This window comes from Sphaerodactylus townsendi, linkage group LG04 (genome assembly GCF_021028975.2).
Source record: "Sphaerodactylus townsendi isolate TG3544 linkage group LG04, MPM_Stown_v2.3, whole genome shotgun sequence".
NCBI lineage: Eukaryota > Metazoa > Chordata > Lepidosauria > Squamata > Sphaerodactylidae > Sphaerodactylus > Sphaerodactylus townsendi.
The window spans coordinates 74,813,217-74,832,990 of NC_059428.1; the positions used below are offsets into that span (position 1 = coordinate 74,813,217).

The 19,774-nt window shown below is 42.1% G+C and overlaps 1 protein-coding gene across 1 annotated transcript in view; it reads right to left on the reverse strand.

Moving 5' to 3' along the window:
* The window catches only part of SYTL5 (synaptotagmin like 5), a 99,093-nt gene that overhangs the window by 12,152 nt on the left and 67,167 nt on the right, over positions 1–19,774 (reverse strand). Inside the window, 8 exon segments of the mRNA XM_048494773.1 lie at positions 2,926–3,061; positions 5,063–5,171; positions 7,336–7,497; positions 8,896–8,998; positions 11,055–11,233; positions 12,952–13,017; positions 17,386–17,478; positions 19,375–19,481. Of these exon segments, the coding sequence (XP_048350730.1) occupies positions 2,926–3,061; positions 5,063–5,171; positions 7,336–7,497; positions 8,896–8,998; positions 11,055–11,233; positions 12,952–13,017; positions 17,386–17,478; positions 19,375–19,481 (955 nt within the window).

Consider the following 19,774-nt stretch of genomic DNA (forward strand, 5'->3'; position numbering starts at 1 on the left):
CCCTCTGCCTTGCACCACCTTCTCATCCACGCATTGAGACCCTGTATCTCCGCTTGCCTAGCTCGCCTCTGCGCGTGGAACAGGTAGCATTTCAGAGAATGCCACCTTGGGGGTCCTGGATTTTAACCTTTTTCCTAGCAGCCTAAATTTAGCTTCCAGAACCTCCCGGCTACATTTCCCAATGTCATTGGTACCAATGTGGACTACAACTGCTGACTCCACCCCAGCACTGTCTAACAGCCTATCTAGACGTAGCGTGACATCCGCAACCTTCGCACCAGGCAGGCAAGTCACCAAACCCAACTCTCTATATTCCTGATGATCGAATCACCCACTACAAGGAGCCCCCCACCTCCCCGAGCGCTATCCTCACTGCGAAAGGATATCTCACCACTCAACTAAGGAAGGGCCCCCATCTAAGCGAACATCCCCCACCGCAGACTGGCACCCTCTGTCACCCAGACTCTCATTCTCCATGACATCTGAAGAGATGTCACCTTGGGAGTGGGACCCGGCTGCTGGGTCCCTGAAAGCCTTGTTTGTTGCCCTCTCTGCCTCTCTCAGCTTCTCCAGGTCTGCCACCTTGGCTTCAAGAGAACGGACACGTTCCTTGTATGCCAGGAGCTCATTGCAGCGAGGGCACACCCACGACTTCTGGCCTAGTGGCAGATAGTCATACATGTGACACTCAGTGCAAAACACTGGGAAGCCCCCCATCCCCCTGCTGGCTTCCTGCCTTCATATCTGCTTTTGTTTATATATTTAGATATTAAACTTTTAGTCAGTGCCCCTTTGAGCTATCTGTACCTACTATCCCTCAAAAAATGTCCTTATTAATTAATTCTATTTATTTATTTTTAAAAGAAGAAGAAATTATGCCACGCTAGGCTGCCTCCAGCTGGTTCCAGAGACTGAACTAAAGACTGAATGACTCACCTCAGGAGCCTTCTCTTTAGCAGCCCAGGACAAAGAGTAACCTCTGTTAACCCCTGTTAAGCCCCACCTCCAGCAGTCTCAGCTCTTAGCAACCTTACAAGGTGAAAGAGATAAAACCCCTGCAAACTCCTGTTAAAAATAGACTGTTTTAAAAGATGTTGCTTTGAGAAAAGTCCTCCAAAATGAACCCCAGAGGCACTCTCCTCTTCCTGGCCAGTTGCCTTGTCCACTCCTGCTCCTTTCTGCTGGTTCCAGCGACTGAACTAAAGACTGAATGACTCACCTCAGGAGCCCCACCTTTAGCAGCCCAGGACAAAGAGTACCCTCTGTTAACCCCTGTTAAGCCCCACCTCCAGCAGTCTCAGCTCTTAGCAACCTTACAAGGAGGAAAAGAGAAAAGCCCTCCAAACCCCTGTTAAAATACACTGTTTTAAAAGATGTGGCTTTGAGAAAAGCCCTCCAAAATGAACACCAGCAGGTCACTCTGCTCTTCCTGGCCAGTTGCCTTGTCCACTGCTGCTCCTTTCTGCTGGTTCCAGAGACTGAACTAAAGACTGAATGACTCACCTCAGGAGCCCCACCTTTAGCAGCCCAGGACAAAGAGTAACCTCTGTTAACCCCTGTTAAGCCCCACCTCCAGCAGTCTCAGCTCTTAGCAACCTTACAAGGAGAAAAAAGAGAAAACCCCTGCAAAACCCCTGTTAAAAAATACACTGTTTTTAAAAGATGTGGCTGAGAGAAAAGGCACGGAAAATGAACACCAGCAGGTCACTCTGCTCTTCCTGGCCAGTTGCCTTGTCCACTGCTGCTCCTTTCTGCTGGTTCCAGAGACTGAACTAAAGACTGAATGACTCACCTCAGGAGCCCCACCTTTAGCAGCCCAGGACAAAGAGTAACCTCTGTTAACCCCTGTTAAGCCCCACCTCCAGCAGTCTCAGCTCTTAGCAACCTTACAAGGAGAAAAAGAGAAAACCCCTGCAAACCCCTGTTAAAAAATACACTGTTTTAAAAGATGTGGCTTTGAGAAAAGCCCTCCAAAATGAACACCAGCAGGTCACTCTGCTCTTCCTGGCCAGTTGCCTTGTCCACTGCTGCTCCTTTCTGCTGGTTCCAGAGACTGAACTAAAGACTGAATGACTCACCTCAGGAGCCCCACCTTTAGCAGCCCAGGACAAAGAGTAACCTCTGTTAACCCCTGTTAAGCCCCACCTCCAGCAGTCTCAGCTCTTAGCAACCTTACAAGGAGAAAAAGAGAAAACCCCTGCAAACCCCTGTTAAAAATACACTGTTTTAAAAGATGTGGCTTTGAGAAAAGCCCTCCAAAATGAACACCAGCAGGTCACTCTGCTCTTCCTGGCCAGTTGCCTTGTCCACTGCTGCTCCTTTCTGCTGGTTCCAGAGACTGAACTAAAGACTGAATGACTCACCTCAGGATCACCTAGAAGCTAAGTAAATCTTTGAATAATCTTTTGCTGTGGAGGATGTTGGACAGATATGCTATTCTTGATCTTTTTCCCCAGTTTTTCCTAGGCTTGCAAGAAAAGATCATGCCCAATGGTTACTACTATCATGCAAATATTACATTAATTTTCTTTAGATTTCAGTGGACAAATCAAATGGAGTGTAGTGGTTAGAACTCTGAACTAGGACTGGAATGATCCAGGGTTCAAATCTGCAACTCAGTCTTGGATAGTCCTCCTGTCTTAGGCTAATGTACCACTCAGGACTGGCATGAGGATAAAATGTTGGACAGGAAAACTATGTACTGCATCCTAGGTCACATGGAGGAAAGATAACAATGTGCTACTAATATACAAACAAGCCCCATTAAATACTACTTTCCCTACAGAACATTTAAAAGAAGAAGGAAGAGAGGTTTTCCTCACCAAAAAAAGTACTTGATAGAATAAAAGTATGGTCAGATAAATTATACATAAAACAGTCTGAAATCCAATTATACGAAGCAAAAGACAAAGGGAGAAAAATTACCCTTTCACAAAAGTGTCTGAAGTGCCTCCTGACTTCACAGCTGTTAAATTCTTGGCTTCCTTAATGACAACTTCTAAAATGCCTCCTAATGGTACTTGAGGGTTAACCTTCTTTCCTTTCTTAGAGCTCTTCTTTCCTTTAATAAAATAAACCAAGACAAGAAAAATGTCTGTACTTATCTCAAGAATGTTTTATAAGACTTCACGCTCTTCGGTAGCATCCTGTTATCCTAGATTTAAAAATCCAATAGGAATTTAAAATGCTTATGCTCACAAAGGCCCCATATTCCTATCACAATATAGCACCACTGACATAGAACTCTCACTGTGCAAAATCACGTCATATATCAGAACAGAGAGAGCATTAAAATGCCCTTGAAAGATAGGCCAGTACAATTATCCCCATGTTACAGATGAAGGACTGAGGCTAACAGTCCCATTGAAAAGGGAGGGGGCAAATCCACTCATAGGAATGGCATGCTAGCTGTGCCAGCAGGTTTGCCCACCCTGGGGCACTTGCCCCAATGGAGGGGAGAATTCAGGCATGAAGCCACTGCGGCCAGCCTTCCCCCAGGCACTAGAATTTGGTGCCGAATCCAGCGCATGTGTTCCAGTACCCCTGTGTAGTGGGGGTAGTCCAGGGTGCTATGCTAGTGGGCCGGAATTGAGACTTTTGGGTAGCATAGGTCTTTGAAGGCCAATGGGGGCTTCTTACTAGTGGGGAGCCTTTTAGACTTGTGCAATTTCTCTGCGCCACTGGGAAGTCCCTTTGGGAGTAGTGGGGCCCTGCAGCCAGTCACCTGGACTTGTGGATAGGGTTGCCCGAGACTTGCCTTAGGCCATCTAGTGAATGAGAGATTAGATTTGAACCAGAGATGTCTTAGATCAAAGCTAATTCTTTTAGGTTATATTCAAACAACCCAAACAAACTGCAGCCTTTCAAAAAACAAGAATGAACTTGGTTTATTCTCTCCTTTACATGCTCCCTCCTTCCTCTCTTTGTATACAAAACCTTTGATCATACAACATTTTTGATCTAACCTCAATTTGTTATGATGTCTAAATTTAAGTCTTCAACAAAATGGAATTTCTTTTTTGTCCAGAATCAGGGCTGCCAAAGTAGTTTATCACCAACCTACATTTATTCATGAAATTTTTATCTTGTTCATCAGGAAAGTTCAAAGTGATGCACAAAATAAAGTTTCAAAAGTACTTAGCCACATTGTAGACAAAGAAAACAATGAAGAACAGGGGTACAAAAACATGCCTGTCACCCAGATGGATTCACATCCCTCAAACTGGCAACACATCCATTAAACCAGGGAACAAGCTAGCCTTTGTCCATCACCAAAAGGCCTTCCCTCACCCCAATTAATCAATGTCTCAATATACTTCTCTCTCTCACCAAAGGATATCTTTGCCATTCCTATATGCCTCACCAATTTCATTAACTAGACTTGCTAGACTATCTCTATGAAAAGACCTTGGCACAAAAATGCATCCTGATAAATACGATATTGTTCACCGAACAAATGCATTTGTCTTTCTTATGACAAGTGCAATGTTCAAAGTCACAATTTAAAACATACTCAAACTAAAACAATCTAATAATGAAGAAATGACCAAAAAAAATCTACCTAAGCCAACCAAACATTATACCCTTAATTAAAGGAGCCACAAGACTTTTAGTGGTATAACTTCAGCAATAGCACTATATGATTACAGAATTTGAAAAAAAAAATTTGCTCCTTCGCTGCATGATTATAAGTAGCAGATTATACAAAGAAACGTTACAGAAGTGATAGCTCAAGTCTCTTCTCTATAAATTTTAGCAGTTTATATAAGCTGGTTCATGAAGTCCTTTGAAGAAGGTAAAGGTGTAAATTTTCCTCAGATAGCAGGAAAAATTATTTTTTGGTACTGGTGGCTAATAAATCAAATTTAGAAAAACTGGTATACTCTACTTGTTCCCAAAGGTGCATTACAGGCAGCAGTGTGAAATTTATTAGTGATTGAGAGCTAATTGAATACTAGGCAATTCTAGTCATCTACAACCATGCGATTATACGACTTAGTGCCCAGCAGTGGATTTCAGTCATCTACCATATATCACTGGAATCTGTTACCACTCCACTTACCTTGAATCTCTCCTAGGGGAAGTGTTAGGTTTCTCTCAGGTGGAATGTACCGTAAGGCAATTATTAACTCTCCTTTATAGTGAAGACCAATATCAGCTGCAATTTCCACCTGCATGACACAAAACACAACAGTTTTGTTGAAGCAAATATTCTCCTCTGGTTTCCCTTTCCCATATAAAAGCCAAAGTATGTAGACTGTGGCAAGCAACCATGTTTTTTTCTGTCAAGGGTTTGTAATGTGTACATATTCAATATGATGACTGCCAAGATACAAGTTTTTTTGTAGCTTTCCCTACTGCTGCTTCAGCAAGGTGGCAGAAAGCCAAAGAATAGAACTCAACTTTGTAACTTGAAGGCAAGAAAGAGAATGGCATATGAAACAGTAAACACCATCTTGGCCCTGTGCAACTGACCGCAGTGCTCAAGCTGCAACTGTATGCTATGTCCTCAGAAAGAGTGCACACCATCTTCTAAAGTTATGGCAGTGCCAGCGTTAGTGTATGTTTATTAGTATTGTGTTAACACATTACCTTCACTTCTGTGGTTTTGTATATGATTCCTAATTATCACTAATCCCAAACTCTAGCATAATCACTTCTCATAAATGCAGGGCTTCATTTGGGGAATACTAGCCATTCAGTGAATGTTATTGTTACACAGTTTCATGGAAGAGTTAGACAGACTAGAACAGGGGTCTGCAACCTGTGGCTCTCCAGATGTTCCTGGACTACAATTCCCATCAGCCCCTGTCACCATGGCAAATTGGTCGTGGTGGCAGGGGCTGATGAGAATTGTAGTCCATGAACATCTGGAGAGCTGCAGGTTGCAGACCCCTGGACTAGAACAATACAGGCAAATCATATATGATGTTTTATACTGTACACCGCCCTGAGCCCCTTGGGGATAGGGCGGTATATTAAATCAAATAAATAATAATAATAATAATTATTATTATTATCATCCAAGTCTCTAGGGACTAAAGTTTTGATTAAGATGATCAATAAGATTATTACACTAAATCATAGAATTAATTCTGACATTTCAAATCATTTTAACTTATAATTTTAATTTATTTTAATTAACATTAAAATACTAAAACATATACCGGTAATTAAAAATCCTAGTCTTATTTCTGATCATTTCTAGATGGCATGTAATCGCTTTCTGTAGGTTGAACTGAACTTAATATGTAAAGTAGGTCCAAGATGATAATAGGGAGGTCAACAGTAGCAGGTTCATGGATAGAAAGGAAGGAAATCAGGGACAGTAAGGAACTAAAGGAAAAGAAAGGGGAAAGGACAGGGAGGAAGGGAAAGGAAAGGAAAATGGAAAACAGGAAAAGGGAGCCCAGATGATATATATGATTGTCACTTTTCTCAGCCATATACACTCTAGAGCAGTGGTGGCGAACCTTTGGCACTCCAGATGTTATGGACTACAATTCCCATCAGCCCCTGCCAGCATGGCCAATTGGCCTGATGGGAATTATAGTCCATAACATCTGGAGTGCCAAAGGTTTGCCACCACGGCTCTAGTGGGTATAACTAGACAGAGAGTTTCCCCAGGCTAATGCCAGGGGGAAAAGGCCTGGGACCTGATTGAAGACAGCCAGATAGTTGTGGGGCCAGGGATCACTAAGAAGTTGTTTCCTGCTGAATGTAGCATTCTCTGAGGGCTCTATCAGGAGAGACTGTTCCTTAGATACAATGGTCCCAGACTGTTTAGGGCTTTGAAGGTAAGTACCAAAATCTTGAACTTGAACTAGTACTTAATCTGGAACAAGTGCAGCCAACAGAGCACAGTTTGTGTATTCTCAATGGCCCCCCCCCAAAAGGACGCACATTGCTGGATTCTGAACTAGTTGCCATTTTTGAACCAACTTCAAGGGTCACCCTGAATAGAGCAAATTATGGGAGTTCAGCCTAGAGGTGACAGTTGCATGGATCACTGGGGCCAGGTTAGCGCAGGACAGGTAGGGATAATTGCTTATACAATATTTGAGAATCCAGAAGAACCACCTTACTGAGTTAAAGCCAGGGTTTTATTTAAGCTGTCAATTTCACTGGCTTGGTCCACACAAAGTAACACACTGACATTAGCTCACTTCTGAACTTTCAAATCCTCTGTTTGCAAAAACTAACCTCTCAGTGAAGAGATAAGCCCGAATTGTGATCCACAAAGCACTTATGTTTAACACACCCTCTACACAAAACATAAACATTTGGTTCACTTGGTTTATATGCTGCTTTTCTAAACTAACTGGAAATCTTCACCTTGGGCTGAAGGACAAACCATTCATCTGCCTGGTTCTCAAAGTTCCAGGAATCCAAAGGTATCTCCACTTCTCCAAGAAAGCTGTTATGGCCAAATCGGTCATAATGCCACACAGAAAGCTGTAGGGTCCGAGTTTCAAGCTGTGTATGGCTGATGACATACTAATGAGTAACAAAAGATCAATACAACATATTAGTAAGATCATTTTTATAGTACCATAATGGCGACAGCTTTATTTAACAGCTTCATTTTCAGGAAGGTGCCAGCAGTTGACTAATGCTTTTAGTTTTCTGCAACAGTAGCTACAGGAAGGTGTTGGATCTAGGTCACAGCCAAGTAGTTATTAGTCCCAGCAGTTCCGGGGGTGGGGGGTGGGGGAGGAAGTATTATCCTTCATTATCCTCACAGGATGAAAGTAAGGGGTTTCTATCCAAAAGCCAGCACAGGAAGAGGAACTACCTAAGGGCTATAGGGTTCCTGTACTAATTACTCCACCTGAGCTGCTTTTAGTGAAAATCAAAGATGACAGATGATCTATTCATGGATCTCCAGCATTCTGTTCAGTTACAAAATTTTGTAAACAAAACAAACGTGGATTCGATCCTATACACTGCATGCACAATCGTATTCTTTGAATGGAACTTTCCCATCTCCCCTTTCTACTCTAGTCTGCTGTCTTCTCTGAAATTCTGCTTCTGTGTGTCAGATCAGGAACAACAGGAAGCGGAACCAGCTAAAGTGTCATGTAAGCAGAAACAAAGTAAAAGGATCCAGTCCTATAAATTAAAATCTTTTTATCTTCACCTATGCAGCACCTTCATATTTTCAAACTTTCTTTATCATCATAAGACTAGAAGTTTATATTTTGCTTGCGCAATAGCTGAGAACACTCAGAAGGGCCAGAAAATTCTAGAATATCTACCAATTAGAAAGCATGGGCATAATCTAAACAAAACTAAACATTTTAAACTGAAACAGTAGCTCTCAATTGCAGTTCTTCGTCCTACTGATACCTTTCTTAAAACTGACTGATTTTTGAAGATTGTGGAAATGCTTTTAAAGGAGATGACAACCAAGAGAAAAGACTGCAACAATCCTTGACACAGAGAAACTTTGGTTGTAATGATGTTAGGGTTCTCTTATTTTGACTTGTTAATCACAGCATATTAGTGGGAAGATAACTGGTTCTATCTGGAATTTTTCAGAAACTGACCCTTTGTTGTTCAGATAATATACTGTTTATGAGCTATCCTTTAGAACGGATATCAGTCTGAACACTTACTGTGAAATTCTGAAAAAATAATCACGAAAATATTCTCAGCCCTGACAGATCATCATATACAAAAGGAAAAATAAATGGTGTTCAAAATAGAGAATAAGGGAGAGAAATTCCATTATTAAATTAGCAAGCAGTCTTCAATCCTTCCTGTTAACAAGAATGACTTTAACTCTTTCTCATTCTAAAAAACAATTTTCAGCTATCGTGACGATATCTAATCTAGCCTACCAAAATGACAAGGGGAATTCTGTGTGAAACAGGAATCTGTTCCAGTTCTCACCTTCAGGGTTTCATTGAACTCTGGATTGATGCTGTTGCTTTTGATTTTTGTCTTCCGTTTACTTTGGCGAGATTTATCTGGTAGTAGGTATGATTTGACATAGCTGCAGAGTGAATAGTAAATTGTTAACACAAGCTGTTCTGTTCCCCAAACTAAACTATTTCTGGTGCCCTGTGCCTGGCCAGCACAGAGTGGGAGAGTCACAAGCAAGGTTTAACAGTTCAAATAAAAGGTTTAATATTTAGAAGACTGGAGACCTTAACTCCTCCCAGGGTCTGTGTAAAATAAAGTACTTGCTTGACTGGACAGTAGAAGCTGTAGATTTTTGTTCTTTCTTTGACTGCTTTCAGGAAAGTCCACGTCTTTAAGTTCCTTGAGTCTTTATCTGGCTACTAGTCTCTGTAAACCTCAACTTTGTGCTCTCTGTACACCTTTGACGTGACAAAATACTTCTGACTCCTAACTCCTTGGGCACCTGTACTTAACTGAACTGAACAGGAGCATTGCTGGGAGAAAACAGAAAGACTGCCTCTTGGGAGATTTCTTAAAGGGACAGGGGCTAACTAAAATTCTCTCCCTTTGGAGACTATACAGAGGACTAAATCCATGCTATTTACGGGAAACTGATACAAAATCATGACAATAATAAAGGCTTCTGTGGGGGCATGACACAAGTCAAGTATTATTTTTATGCCGTTACTGAAAAGGAGATGAAGGAGAAACAGCATAACCAAAGACAGAGCTTGATTTACTATTTCCTGTGTCACTGTTCAAGCTATTAAACCTATCTGAGATGTGAAGTGGCCAACTATGGCCTGGGGGTATTCCTGGAACTTTGGGGGTGCTGTCTGTGGAAGAAGGGAATTTGGGGAGCAATTTTACCCAGAATATATGATATATCATCGAGTCTGCCCTCCAAAACTGCCATTTTCTGCAGGAGTGCTGATTTCTGTACTCTGGAGGCCAGCTATAATTCTGGGAGAACATCAGCGTCCAACTGGTAGTTGGTAGCCTTACTGGGCTGTACCACTTCAGACTACAGGTTGAGACTTGAAAAGCCAAATGCATATACATACAAAACAGTCCCTACATATAAAAAACTATGTATCAGGGAGAGATCTCCAGCTTCGTTTCCTCCCTATGTTGTACGTCTCTATTTGCAATATTTTTCTTCGCAGAACAGCATTTAGTCTATGGTCAACATAAAATGGCTTAGTAAGGAAAGGCCTCAGACCTGTATTTAATCTTGTATTCCATGAAAAATTTAACTGTCACTGTCCTTTTTTTACTGAATAAGAATTGAATAATAAATCTAATACACTACCCAAACATAAAGCGTTAACTAATAATATAGTATACTTAAAATGCCCTTATTTGTTTATTTGGATTTAATTCCCAACAATTTTTTGAACAAGCCACCTTCACATTGTAAAATAGATTTGTGAAATCAACCTTATGTGATGTAAAAGCAAGTAACCACATGCTGGAAAATGCTCGCCTCACAGTGATTTAAAACTGATGTTGTGAAGCAATTCTTGGTGTTTCAAGGTTCCTAATCTGTACTCAGATTTTTCTGTTAGGTTTGAAAATCATGAGGCACCCTCAGGAGTCAGACAGCCCCATACAATCTGTTGAGTAGACTCCATTGGGCTTAATAGACTTACACCAACTTTAGGGCGGCACAGGTTTAAACCCCCGGCTGCAGGTGTAATGGGACTAATGGCCAGGAGAAAGTTGACTAACATTGGCCTCTCTTCCAGCCATGTCCGCGGCCAAGCCCCACCACACCAATGTCAGGGGCACTGGGTCACTGGTGCAGTGTACAGTTCCACATTCCAGTGCCAGGGAGGGTGATGTGGGCCACATTCCAGTGGAATCGCCCCTCTGCTGGGGCAAGTGCCCCAGGAAAGGCAAATCCACTGCACTACTCCCACAGGCGAATTTGCCCCTCCCCCTTTGGATGGGCTGTGAATGTGTTTGAAAATTGTCAGCAGTACAATATAAATGCAGTGTCAAGACATAATAAAAACATGCCCCTTTAGGATACAAGCCAAACCAATACTTCAGGAATTACATGTTGTATAGTCCCATGGACAGGCTCACAAGCAAACTGAATGACAGAACCAAAAACAAGCTAAAAGAAAACTTTATTTGCTTACGAATCTGTTCTTTGCTTCTTTTCATCTGCTATGGCTAAGTTTTTGCAGCTTTTTACTAGGATGGTAAGGGCTCCTGTTTTGTAGCTGTAACTGATTTGGAGACATATTTCGCCACTGATCCTCACATTTCCATAGTCTCCAGTTTCGCTGTAAACACTTGTCATACTATTAATGCTAGTCTAAAAAGAAAAAAACAGGGACAGAAGGAAGCAGTCCATTTATTTATCTACATTATTCATAGTCCGCCTTTCTCACAAAGACTAAAGGTAGAATAGAAACTGATGTTTTATATTGTTAATATCTTCTTAGATAATTAAATTAGTGTAAATAATGTTACACTACATAATCACAGTGTATTTTAGTCAGCCTAGTCCTTTTTGTTTCCATTTTCATTAGGGTCATTGAGAAAACTAAACCTATACCAGTGTTGCATACCAAGTAATAATACAGTATGAATTCCCAAGGTGAATAAAATCAGAGAGTTCTGCAATTCAAAATTGTGCCTCAAGGCCAGGCAAAAACGTTCACCAATTTCTCCCTGCAGAGAGACTTCAGATGGGGAAAAAAATAATACAATGTTTTTAAAACTGGAGTTCATGGACTCATAGGGATCCATAGAGCACTCTAGAGATCAGGGGCGTAATGCCCATTGGGCAAGGTGGGCAGCTGCCCAGGGCACCACCTTGTGGGGGGCATCAAAATGCAGGGTTTGTTTTTGGGTATTTTTAGTGGTTTTCCATTTTTTGCCTGCAGGGGGCGCAGTTTTTAGGCTAGCGGCACCAAAATTTCAGCGTATCATCAGGAGACTGTCCTTATGCTACCCCCCAAGTTTGGTGAGGTTTGGTTCAGGGAGTCCAAAGTTATGGACTCCCAAAGGGGTGCCCCATCCCCCATTGTTTCCAATGGGAGCTAATAGGAGATGGGGGCTACAGTTTTGAGGGTCCATAACTTTGGCCCCCCTGAACCAAACTGCACCAAACCTGGGGGGTATCATTAGGGCAGTCTTCTTATGAGACCATGAAAGTTTTGAGACTGTGCCTTCAGAAATGTGCCCCCCCCCCAAGCCTGCAACCCCCATTGACAGCAATGCAGAAAATTCAATGCAGAACAAAGATTCTTGGGCAAATTTCTGGGATGTTCCTGCAGGGGGGTGCATTTTTGGACGTATCAGCACCAAAATTTCAGGGTATCATCTGGAGACTGTCATGATGGCACCCCCCCCCCCAAGTTTGGTGCAGTTTGGTTCAGGGGGTCCAAAGTTATGGACCCTCAAGTGGGTAGCCCCATCTCCTTAGCAAAGAATGGGGAATGGGGACCCCCTTTGACCCTAAACCAAACTCATTTCCACAGAGTGCTCACAGCATGCAGAGTAATCACTATAGAACCAAATATATTTTGTTCTTCCTTTTTTATTTAACATCAGAGTAGATCAGGCAGTAGAAAGTCAGCTTTCTCCCACTTGAACAAATTAATGTAATCAATTAATATGAGATAAGTGTTGCCTTTCGTTATGGACAGAGCTTAAAAACCCATGGAGAAATTCCTCCTATTTTAAAGTAATTATTAATGCACTGAATTTGTTATTTTTTGCTCTAGGAAATATTCTGTAAATGTATATCCCATTTTGTCAATGTTGGGTATTCACAGGTCCTTCTGAAATTAAACATTAATTTGCTGTTGTGTACATCATTAATTTAAGAATCTGCTGTTTTTCAAAGGTTTAAGATGCTTTAAGTTTGAAAATAAATTACCACTTTTATTTTTCAACAAATTGAAGAAATCAGAATAAACATGTACATTTCACTGAACAATTCTAAGTACAAGGAATTGAAAGAGAAGCACAAAAAGAACAAAAGGGGGGAGCCCCCAAATGTGTCAGAACAGCAAGAGAACTTACAGTATCACCATCTGTTTCTGGAACATTTAAGTAGCTCCATTTCCTGTTAGAACTTGAAGGAGAATTCTTTAAGAAGAGAAAAGGAAGGAGGAATGGAAAGAAAAGCATTATGTAGCTGCCACAGAAATTCAGAAATGTGAGGGAAACCCTTAGGAAACAAAGATAAAACACACACACAATGTCATGAGAAATATGATCATGAAGTACTATGTACAGAACTAACCACTGAGGTATCACCAAGTAGGTATTTTTAGCCTATATCAATGAATATTAAGTTCAGAAGCAGTCCATATTTTTCTGCTGCAGCACTAATAGAGCACTTGGATGAGAATGACTGCCAATGAAGGAGATTCCTGTGGAATTTAGTTACTAACAAGCCACAATCAATGTATTTGAAACAGCTCCAAAAACTGCATAGAAGTAGAGGTTACACTAAGTGTTATTAAAGTGCTGCTACTGCAATTTTATTATATGCAGGTTTTTAATCAGCCTAACATGCTACCTAAGTGAGGGCATCATTCTAGGTTTGATACATGCCTTCATCTGTTTGATATTTATCTTAAAAATCATCATTGATGCATAGTGGGGGGGGGGGGCAATTTTGTTTGGGCTTTTTTAGTCATGGCCAGGAAACACCCACCTAATGATGACTTTCCCTTCATGGTGGATATAATCCCAGATTTACAGTTCGGGTGGGGTGGAAATAGTCATCCATTACAGCATTCATAGAAATCAATGTGGGGACAAAGCGAGGGCATGTCAAAACCAGCCTTTTGAAAGATGCCCAGAAGATAGCAGAGAGCCAATGTAGAAGGTCTCTCCTACTAATCGGAAGACAGACTGCCAAGAGCTGCACCAGCTGAAGAAACTTCAAAGCAAACAAAATGGAACCTCACAGTGGGTCACAATTACTTAACTGTGAACATGTGAAGTAAACCAAAGAAGTTGAACTTGACAAAAATGATTGCAGCCTTTCTGACTGAAAAAGTGGACCTAAGTGATACAACCAGGCTGAACCAAAGGTGGGGTACATACTATTCTTACAGTTTTCAAAGGCAGTAGTGATTGATTAGATACACCCCTGCAAATCATTCCAGTTTTTAAACTGAAAAATAGCCTGCAGAATCATATACAATGAGCACTACCATGCCCCCCCCCCCCCCCGTGTTGGCAGAAAACTATTTTTTAATGATCCCTCAATATAATTTACTTGTAAATTATATTGGACTAAAAGGCACTAAAAGGTACATGTTCAGAGCTCAATTTAATCATCCACATCTTTTAAAAAAATGCATTACTCAGAGCTGATTCTGTGTTCTGTGCCAGTGAATACAAAATGTACAAAGTCATTAGCAGACGCATCATTAAAGTTCACACTTTCCATCAGCAAAGCAAATATTAAGGGCATAAAATCAGAGAAGCTATAATTGCAAGCAGGGGTTAAAGTAAGCTATACCCTTTTCCACCAAAAGACCTAAGTTCAGCCAGTCATGGTTCAGTATAAGTGAAAATACTGTGTTTCCGCAGGTGAAAATAATCCCGAATGTCTATGAACATTAAAGAATCAATTTTAAGTGCAGCCTTCTTCAAAATCATCATTCTATGCACTATTAAACATGGTAGTTTGATGCAAGAACATGTATACTGTCTCAAACAACTATCGGCAAAACTTGCCTTCCCCTCCCCACCTCAGAGCTCTTACTTTTATTTTTCTAGCGCACGCCATTTTGTGTCAGCTTCAGGAGTCTGTGCTGCCACGGCCATTTGCAAAATGCTTCCAGGAGTTTTCTTGACTTGCAACTCATCCAAAGGCCATTCCACTGTAAAAAGTTGATGAATAAAGTTTGTTTTTCCTGGCAATTCTGCACACGTGTTTCTTTTCTGTTTGTTTTTAAATGAATGTAGCTACAAAGACACCATAGAAGAATCACAACTGCTGGGAGGGCTGGTCTACCTCCTATGAAGAAGCAATGGATAGACCTGTCTTTCAAGGATAAATGTACTTGTTGCTGCTTAATGGAAGGTAGACCAGCCCTCTGAGCATCTGTGATTCTTAAATGGTGTCTTCATAGCTACAAGGATTTCTCATTTAAAACTTAAAACAAAAAGAAAGAAAAAATGACTTATGTGCAGAATCGCCAGGAAAAATAAACTTTGTTCATCAACTTTTTACAGTGAAATGGCCTTTGGATGAGTTGCAAGCGGAGGAAACTCCTGAAGCTGACATCCAATGGTGGCCGCTAGAACAGAACAAAGCAGGCACTAGGAGCATTTTACTACAAATAAGGTCCAGGAAGAAGTGGTAGATGAATTTACAATTTTACTTACCGGTAGATCTTTTATGGAAAAGGATATAGAACTGGCCAGTACAGAGTAATGATGGTCACAAAGAAACAATATTTCTCCACCACCATTGCATCCACATAGTGCAGACATGCAGAACTGGGTGGTTAGGGGCCTATTGGGTTCTGGATTGAAGGAGAAGGTGGATGGCTCCGAAGCCCATTATGACCATTTTGTACAACACTTTGCCAATTAAAACCTTTCTCATCCATTCTGATCTGGGCTGTACATCAGCGGTGACAGAAGTGGATGTTCCCAGGGTCCTGACTTGTCTAGTTGTATAAGACACTTTTGTTAACTTATTCAGTCTAAAGATGTGGGCAGGATTTTTGGAAGTTTGAGATATACCAACTGCTAGTATTAATCTTTCTGCTCCCAGTTTCTTAAATCAGCTGGGAGTGGCTGGTAGACTTGGTCAGAAAACAATAGATGCCTCCTTGAGAGAGAGAAGTGTCACTCCTGCCTTGAAGTGGGCAGTTCACTCTGAAACTTAATCCCAAAAAGGCAGATGGGCTACTGGTGAAGAAAAGGTTTGCTGAAATATAACCCCCACATTCTGCCCTGAGCCCTCCTAGTGAGACAGTGACAGTATGAAATTTAAGTTACTTTCACTGTGCCAAATACTACTTGCAAATAATCTCTAGTGCACTTTAGTTCTTTGAGACATGAACAATCATCTCAGATCACTCACACATGGTTTATGCAGGTTTGGATGCTAGAGGGATTTTTTTTCATGCTGCTCTACAGTATCATGGTATTCCTTTCCAGATTTTCCCATCTTTCCAAAACCTGCTTGACAGCAATATTTTGGAACAGATCACAGCAAAGATGGGATGGTACCCACGTGGAGAAAAAGTCTAGATCTTTCAAGATCCACCCCATCTTGGCACTATACTCCCAGCCCCATTTCTCTGCAGCAGCTATTTGTCCCCTACCCCCAATGGAAGGCTTTTTAAAAAATCTGCAATTGAATGAAATTAGAGCTACAACACTATGACAATTTATGTGTCAGGTTCTCTGAATTCTTAGCTTTCATTTTTAATAAGAAAATCTCTGTCTTAGTGGTTCCCAAAGAGGGTTGTACCTCACCCTGGGGGAGGCCGTGGGATTATCTAGGGGGGCACTAAGAAGCAAAGGGGTGATAAGGGGGTGCTGGAGATGGGCCCCTTCAGCTGTATTATTCATTTATTAATGATTGATAGGGTGTGGCAAAGGGGACTCCCAAGTTTTGTTCTTTGCATAGTGCTGAAATCTGGTGGAAGCTATCAGACTCTTTAGTAAATATGCCACCAGAGCTCTAGTCAGACCAGTATACTGCATTTTGAGAAACATCTCATGTGTTTTTCATTTATTTATTAAATGTATATCAAACTATTTTGTGCCATAGCAAGAAGGTCAGTGGCTTCAATCTCAAAGGAACCTAGTCTTTTTCCTTTTCCCAAAATGCTGGGAGCAAGGCCCTATGCAGGGTTGTTTTTGCCTCCCAGTCTGCACCTGATCACTTGGTTAGGGGTGGGATGGCGACTTCCTGTAGGTCAGTTGAAGGTGGGCATCCACTGCCCTTCAGCGGATTGCTCCAGCTGCTCCCACCATAACTCCAGAGATAGCAGAGTTTGGCAACAGTGTCACCATAGCAGCTGGACCCCAGACTGCTGATCCAAGTGCCCCATGGCTAAGACTGCCCTGGTTTTCATTCATTCATTCATCTGTCCTATTCATTCATCTCATTCTATTCTGACTGATCAGTCTATCTGTCTCCGATCATCTAGTCCATTCATCTCATCTATTCATTCTGGTCCAGCTGTACCTGAAGATGTCACCCCATCCCCAAAGGGCGGAAAGTGCAATTTAGTTGCAGAGAATGGCTACTTAATGCAACAAATGTAAACTACCTCAAAAACAACAGAACAGATGGAAGTTGGAAATCAGTCAGTAGAGAAATAGAGCAGAATAAAATGTGCTGGAATGAAAGGCATTTTAAATAGTATGGAATTCTATGCCACACACAAACATCCTGAGGAAGCAGCCTGGTGATAAGCTTATTAACAAAACAAGCAACAAAGCACACATGGCAAGCATCTGAACCCTTACCACTGACAATCCACTGGCTAATTTTGAGTCTGTTCTTTGTGGTGGAAATTTTCAGGAGGCCACAACGTCATCACATATCTTCTTCTGCCTTTGCTTAGGGCAATCCCTGATACACAAGCAGGAAACAAAAATTTGCCATCTTTTAAAGCCTGAACTCTGTTTTAGTTCCCAGTTGAGACATTCCAGAATGATCAATTCCTCTAGTTTATACTCAGTGGAGGGGGGTGCTGAATTTCTTTTCTCTCTCAGGATTCACAAAACTCACGGACGGCACTGCCCCAGGAACATTTATTCCGTCCCTGCCCCCTGACCTTCTGCACAGCCCAGCCTGGTGTTTGGTGATGACAAAGAAAACAAAGTTCCAATCTAGCTCCACTATGGTCCATAATTGCTGAGGCGGGGGTCAGAATACTGATTCTCAGCTGTCTTCCAGTTCAAGAGAAATTTCTCTACTGCATCCCAAGGACTTGCATTTCAGTTGAAAGCCTGGTGATGCAACATAAACACTTTCCCCCTTTGTTCCAGAATCTTCTGAGATGCATCAAAGAAGTATATGAGGGGCAGGGAGGTTGGAACACTAATTCTCATCTTGAAGGGGAAGTTTCTTGATATGCAGCAAGAAGTCTTTGGAGGGGGAAAACCAGTGGTGGGATCCAAAAATTTTAATAACAGGTTCCGATGGTGGTGGGATTCAAACAGTGGTGCCGCCGCACACACGTACCTCCAGTCCCTATTGGGCAGGGAGGTTGCTTTAGTAACCCTTCTCGGCACTCAGAAAAAATTAGTAACCACTTCTAGAGAAGTGGTGAGAACTGGTTGGATCCCACCTCTGGGGAAAACCACCACTGTTAATCACACAACACAGTCCCATGGATTGCATGCAGCCCACAGGATTATGGAGTGCACCCATTTTCAGGAGAAGCTATTTGCAGCCACCAGCTGTCAACATCCAGCTGAAGAGGGGAATGTGCTCAACACCCAGCAAAGATTTGTGGGGGAATGAGGAGTTGACTCTGGAAATGTTGCTGCATTCCTGCCTCCCAGGGTCTTTCCCCACTTACTTTAAGCCCTGCACTACTCTCCTCAAGTAGCGCGGGATCCCCCGGCACTCCACACGACAGGGGTGGCGACAGCGCAGCCGCCCCGCAGCTGCATTTGTCGTAGCCCTCAGCGCATTAGCATCCCTGGCGCTCTTGTAAACGGCAGCCTTCTTGATGATTCCCCGCACAGGAAGCGCTTGAGGGCCTCTAGGGGATGTCCAGGGAGCTGTTTGGTGGATGCTGCAATGCGCTGAGCAGGAGCACTTTGGCAGCATAGGGGGGATCGTGGTGAGTGGGGAAACGCCCCCAGACATATTGAAAAACAATTCACTGGGAGGGAGGGGATAATCAATAGCCCAACTGATTTCCTCCCACTCCAAACTCTTGATTTGGGTTGCCAAGAAAGGGAGAGGAACTAGCTTTCTCTTCTCCATTTTGCAAAGGAGAGATCAGAAGCTTTGCTTCTGTTCCCACCCTGCTTGTGGGGAAGGAAGAGAAAAGCTCTTCTCGTCTGTCTTCTGCACCTTTTCTATGCATTTTGCTGAAGGAAAGAGGTCAGAACCCAACTCTCAGCTGATCCCCCCCCACCCCGGCACCTGCTTCTGAGCAGCAGGCAGCTGCAAACTGGCTGGACAGCTAAAAAAGTTTCTTGATGCAATCAGAATATATCTCTGATCAGCACATATGCTGATCATGAGTGTTGAACAAGATAGGAACATGTGCTGGACAGGTTTACATTCAAAGTCTCCCTGTGTTCTTAGTCCTTATTCCCCATGATTGGTATTGCCTACATCATTATCCTGTTGCTACAAATTTACTGACTGTATGGACTGTGGTACAAACAAATAGCCAGCTTCAGTTCAAAACACGTTTCTGTTAACCTTTATGAAGGAAAACAAACATTACGAATGCCCTTCTCACTTTATAGGTTGGTGTGGTTTTAACTCACCAGCTCCTGGTCTAATGCTCCAGGTACAGATTTACTCCTTAAGCTCAAAGTATCTTCATTGCATTCGGAAAAGGATCCACTGAGATCTCTCTCTGATCGGCTACGATCTACAAAACAGAAGGGAGAAAAGAAAGTGTTTGAAATCTATAGAACGAATTATTTCCCGACATTACACTTATTGTAACATACACAATTATATCCCGACATTACACCATTGTAACTGGGTATACACAGACTAACTCCAGCTGTGGCTCACCACAGTTTTCAGCTCCCTCTCCTCAATCTCCTTTCTTCTTGAAACAAAAAGAGAGAGAGAAAGACCAAAGACAGGAGGAAGAATTTCATTGATGCCTTTTGATTTTTCCATCCCTGCTGTTTTTACTTAACAGGCAAAACAAAC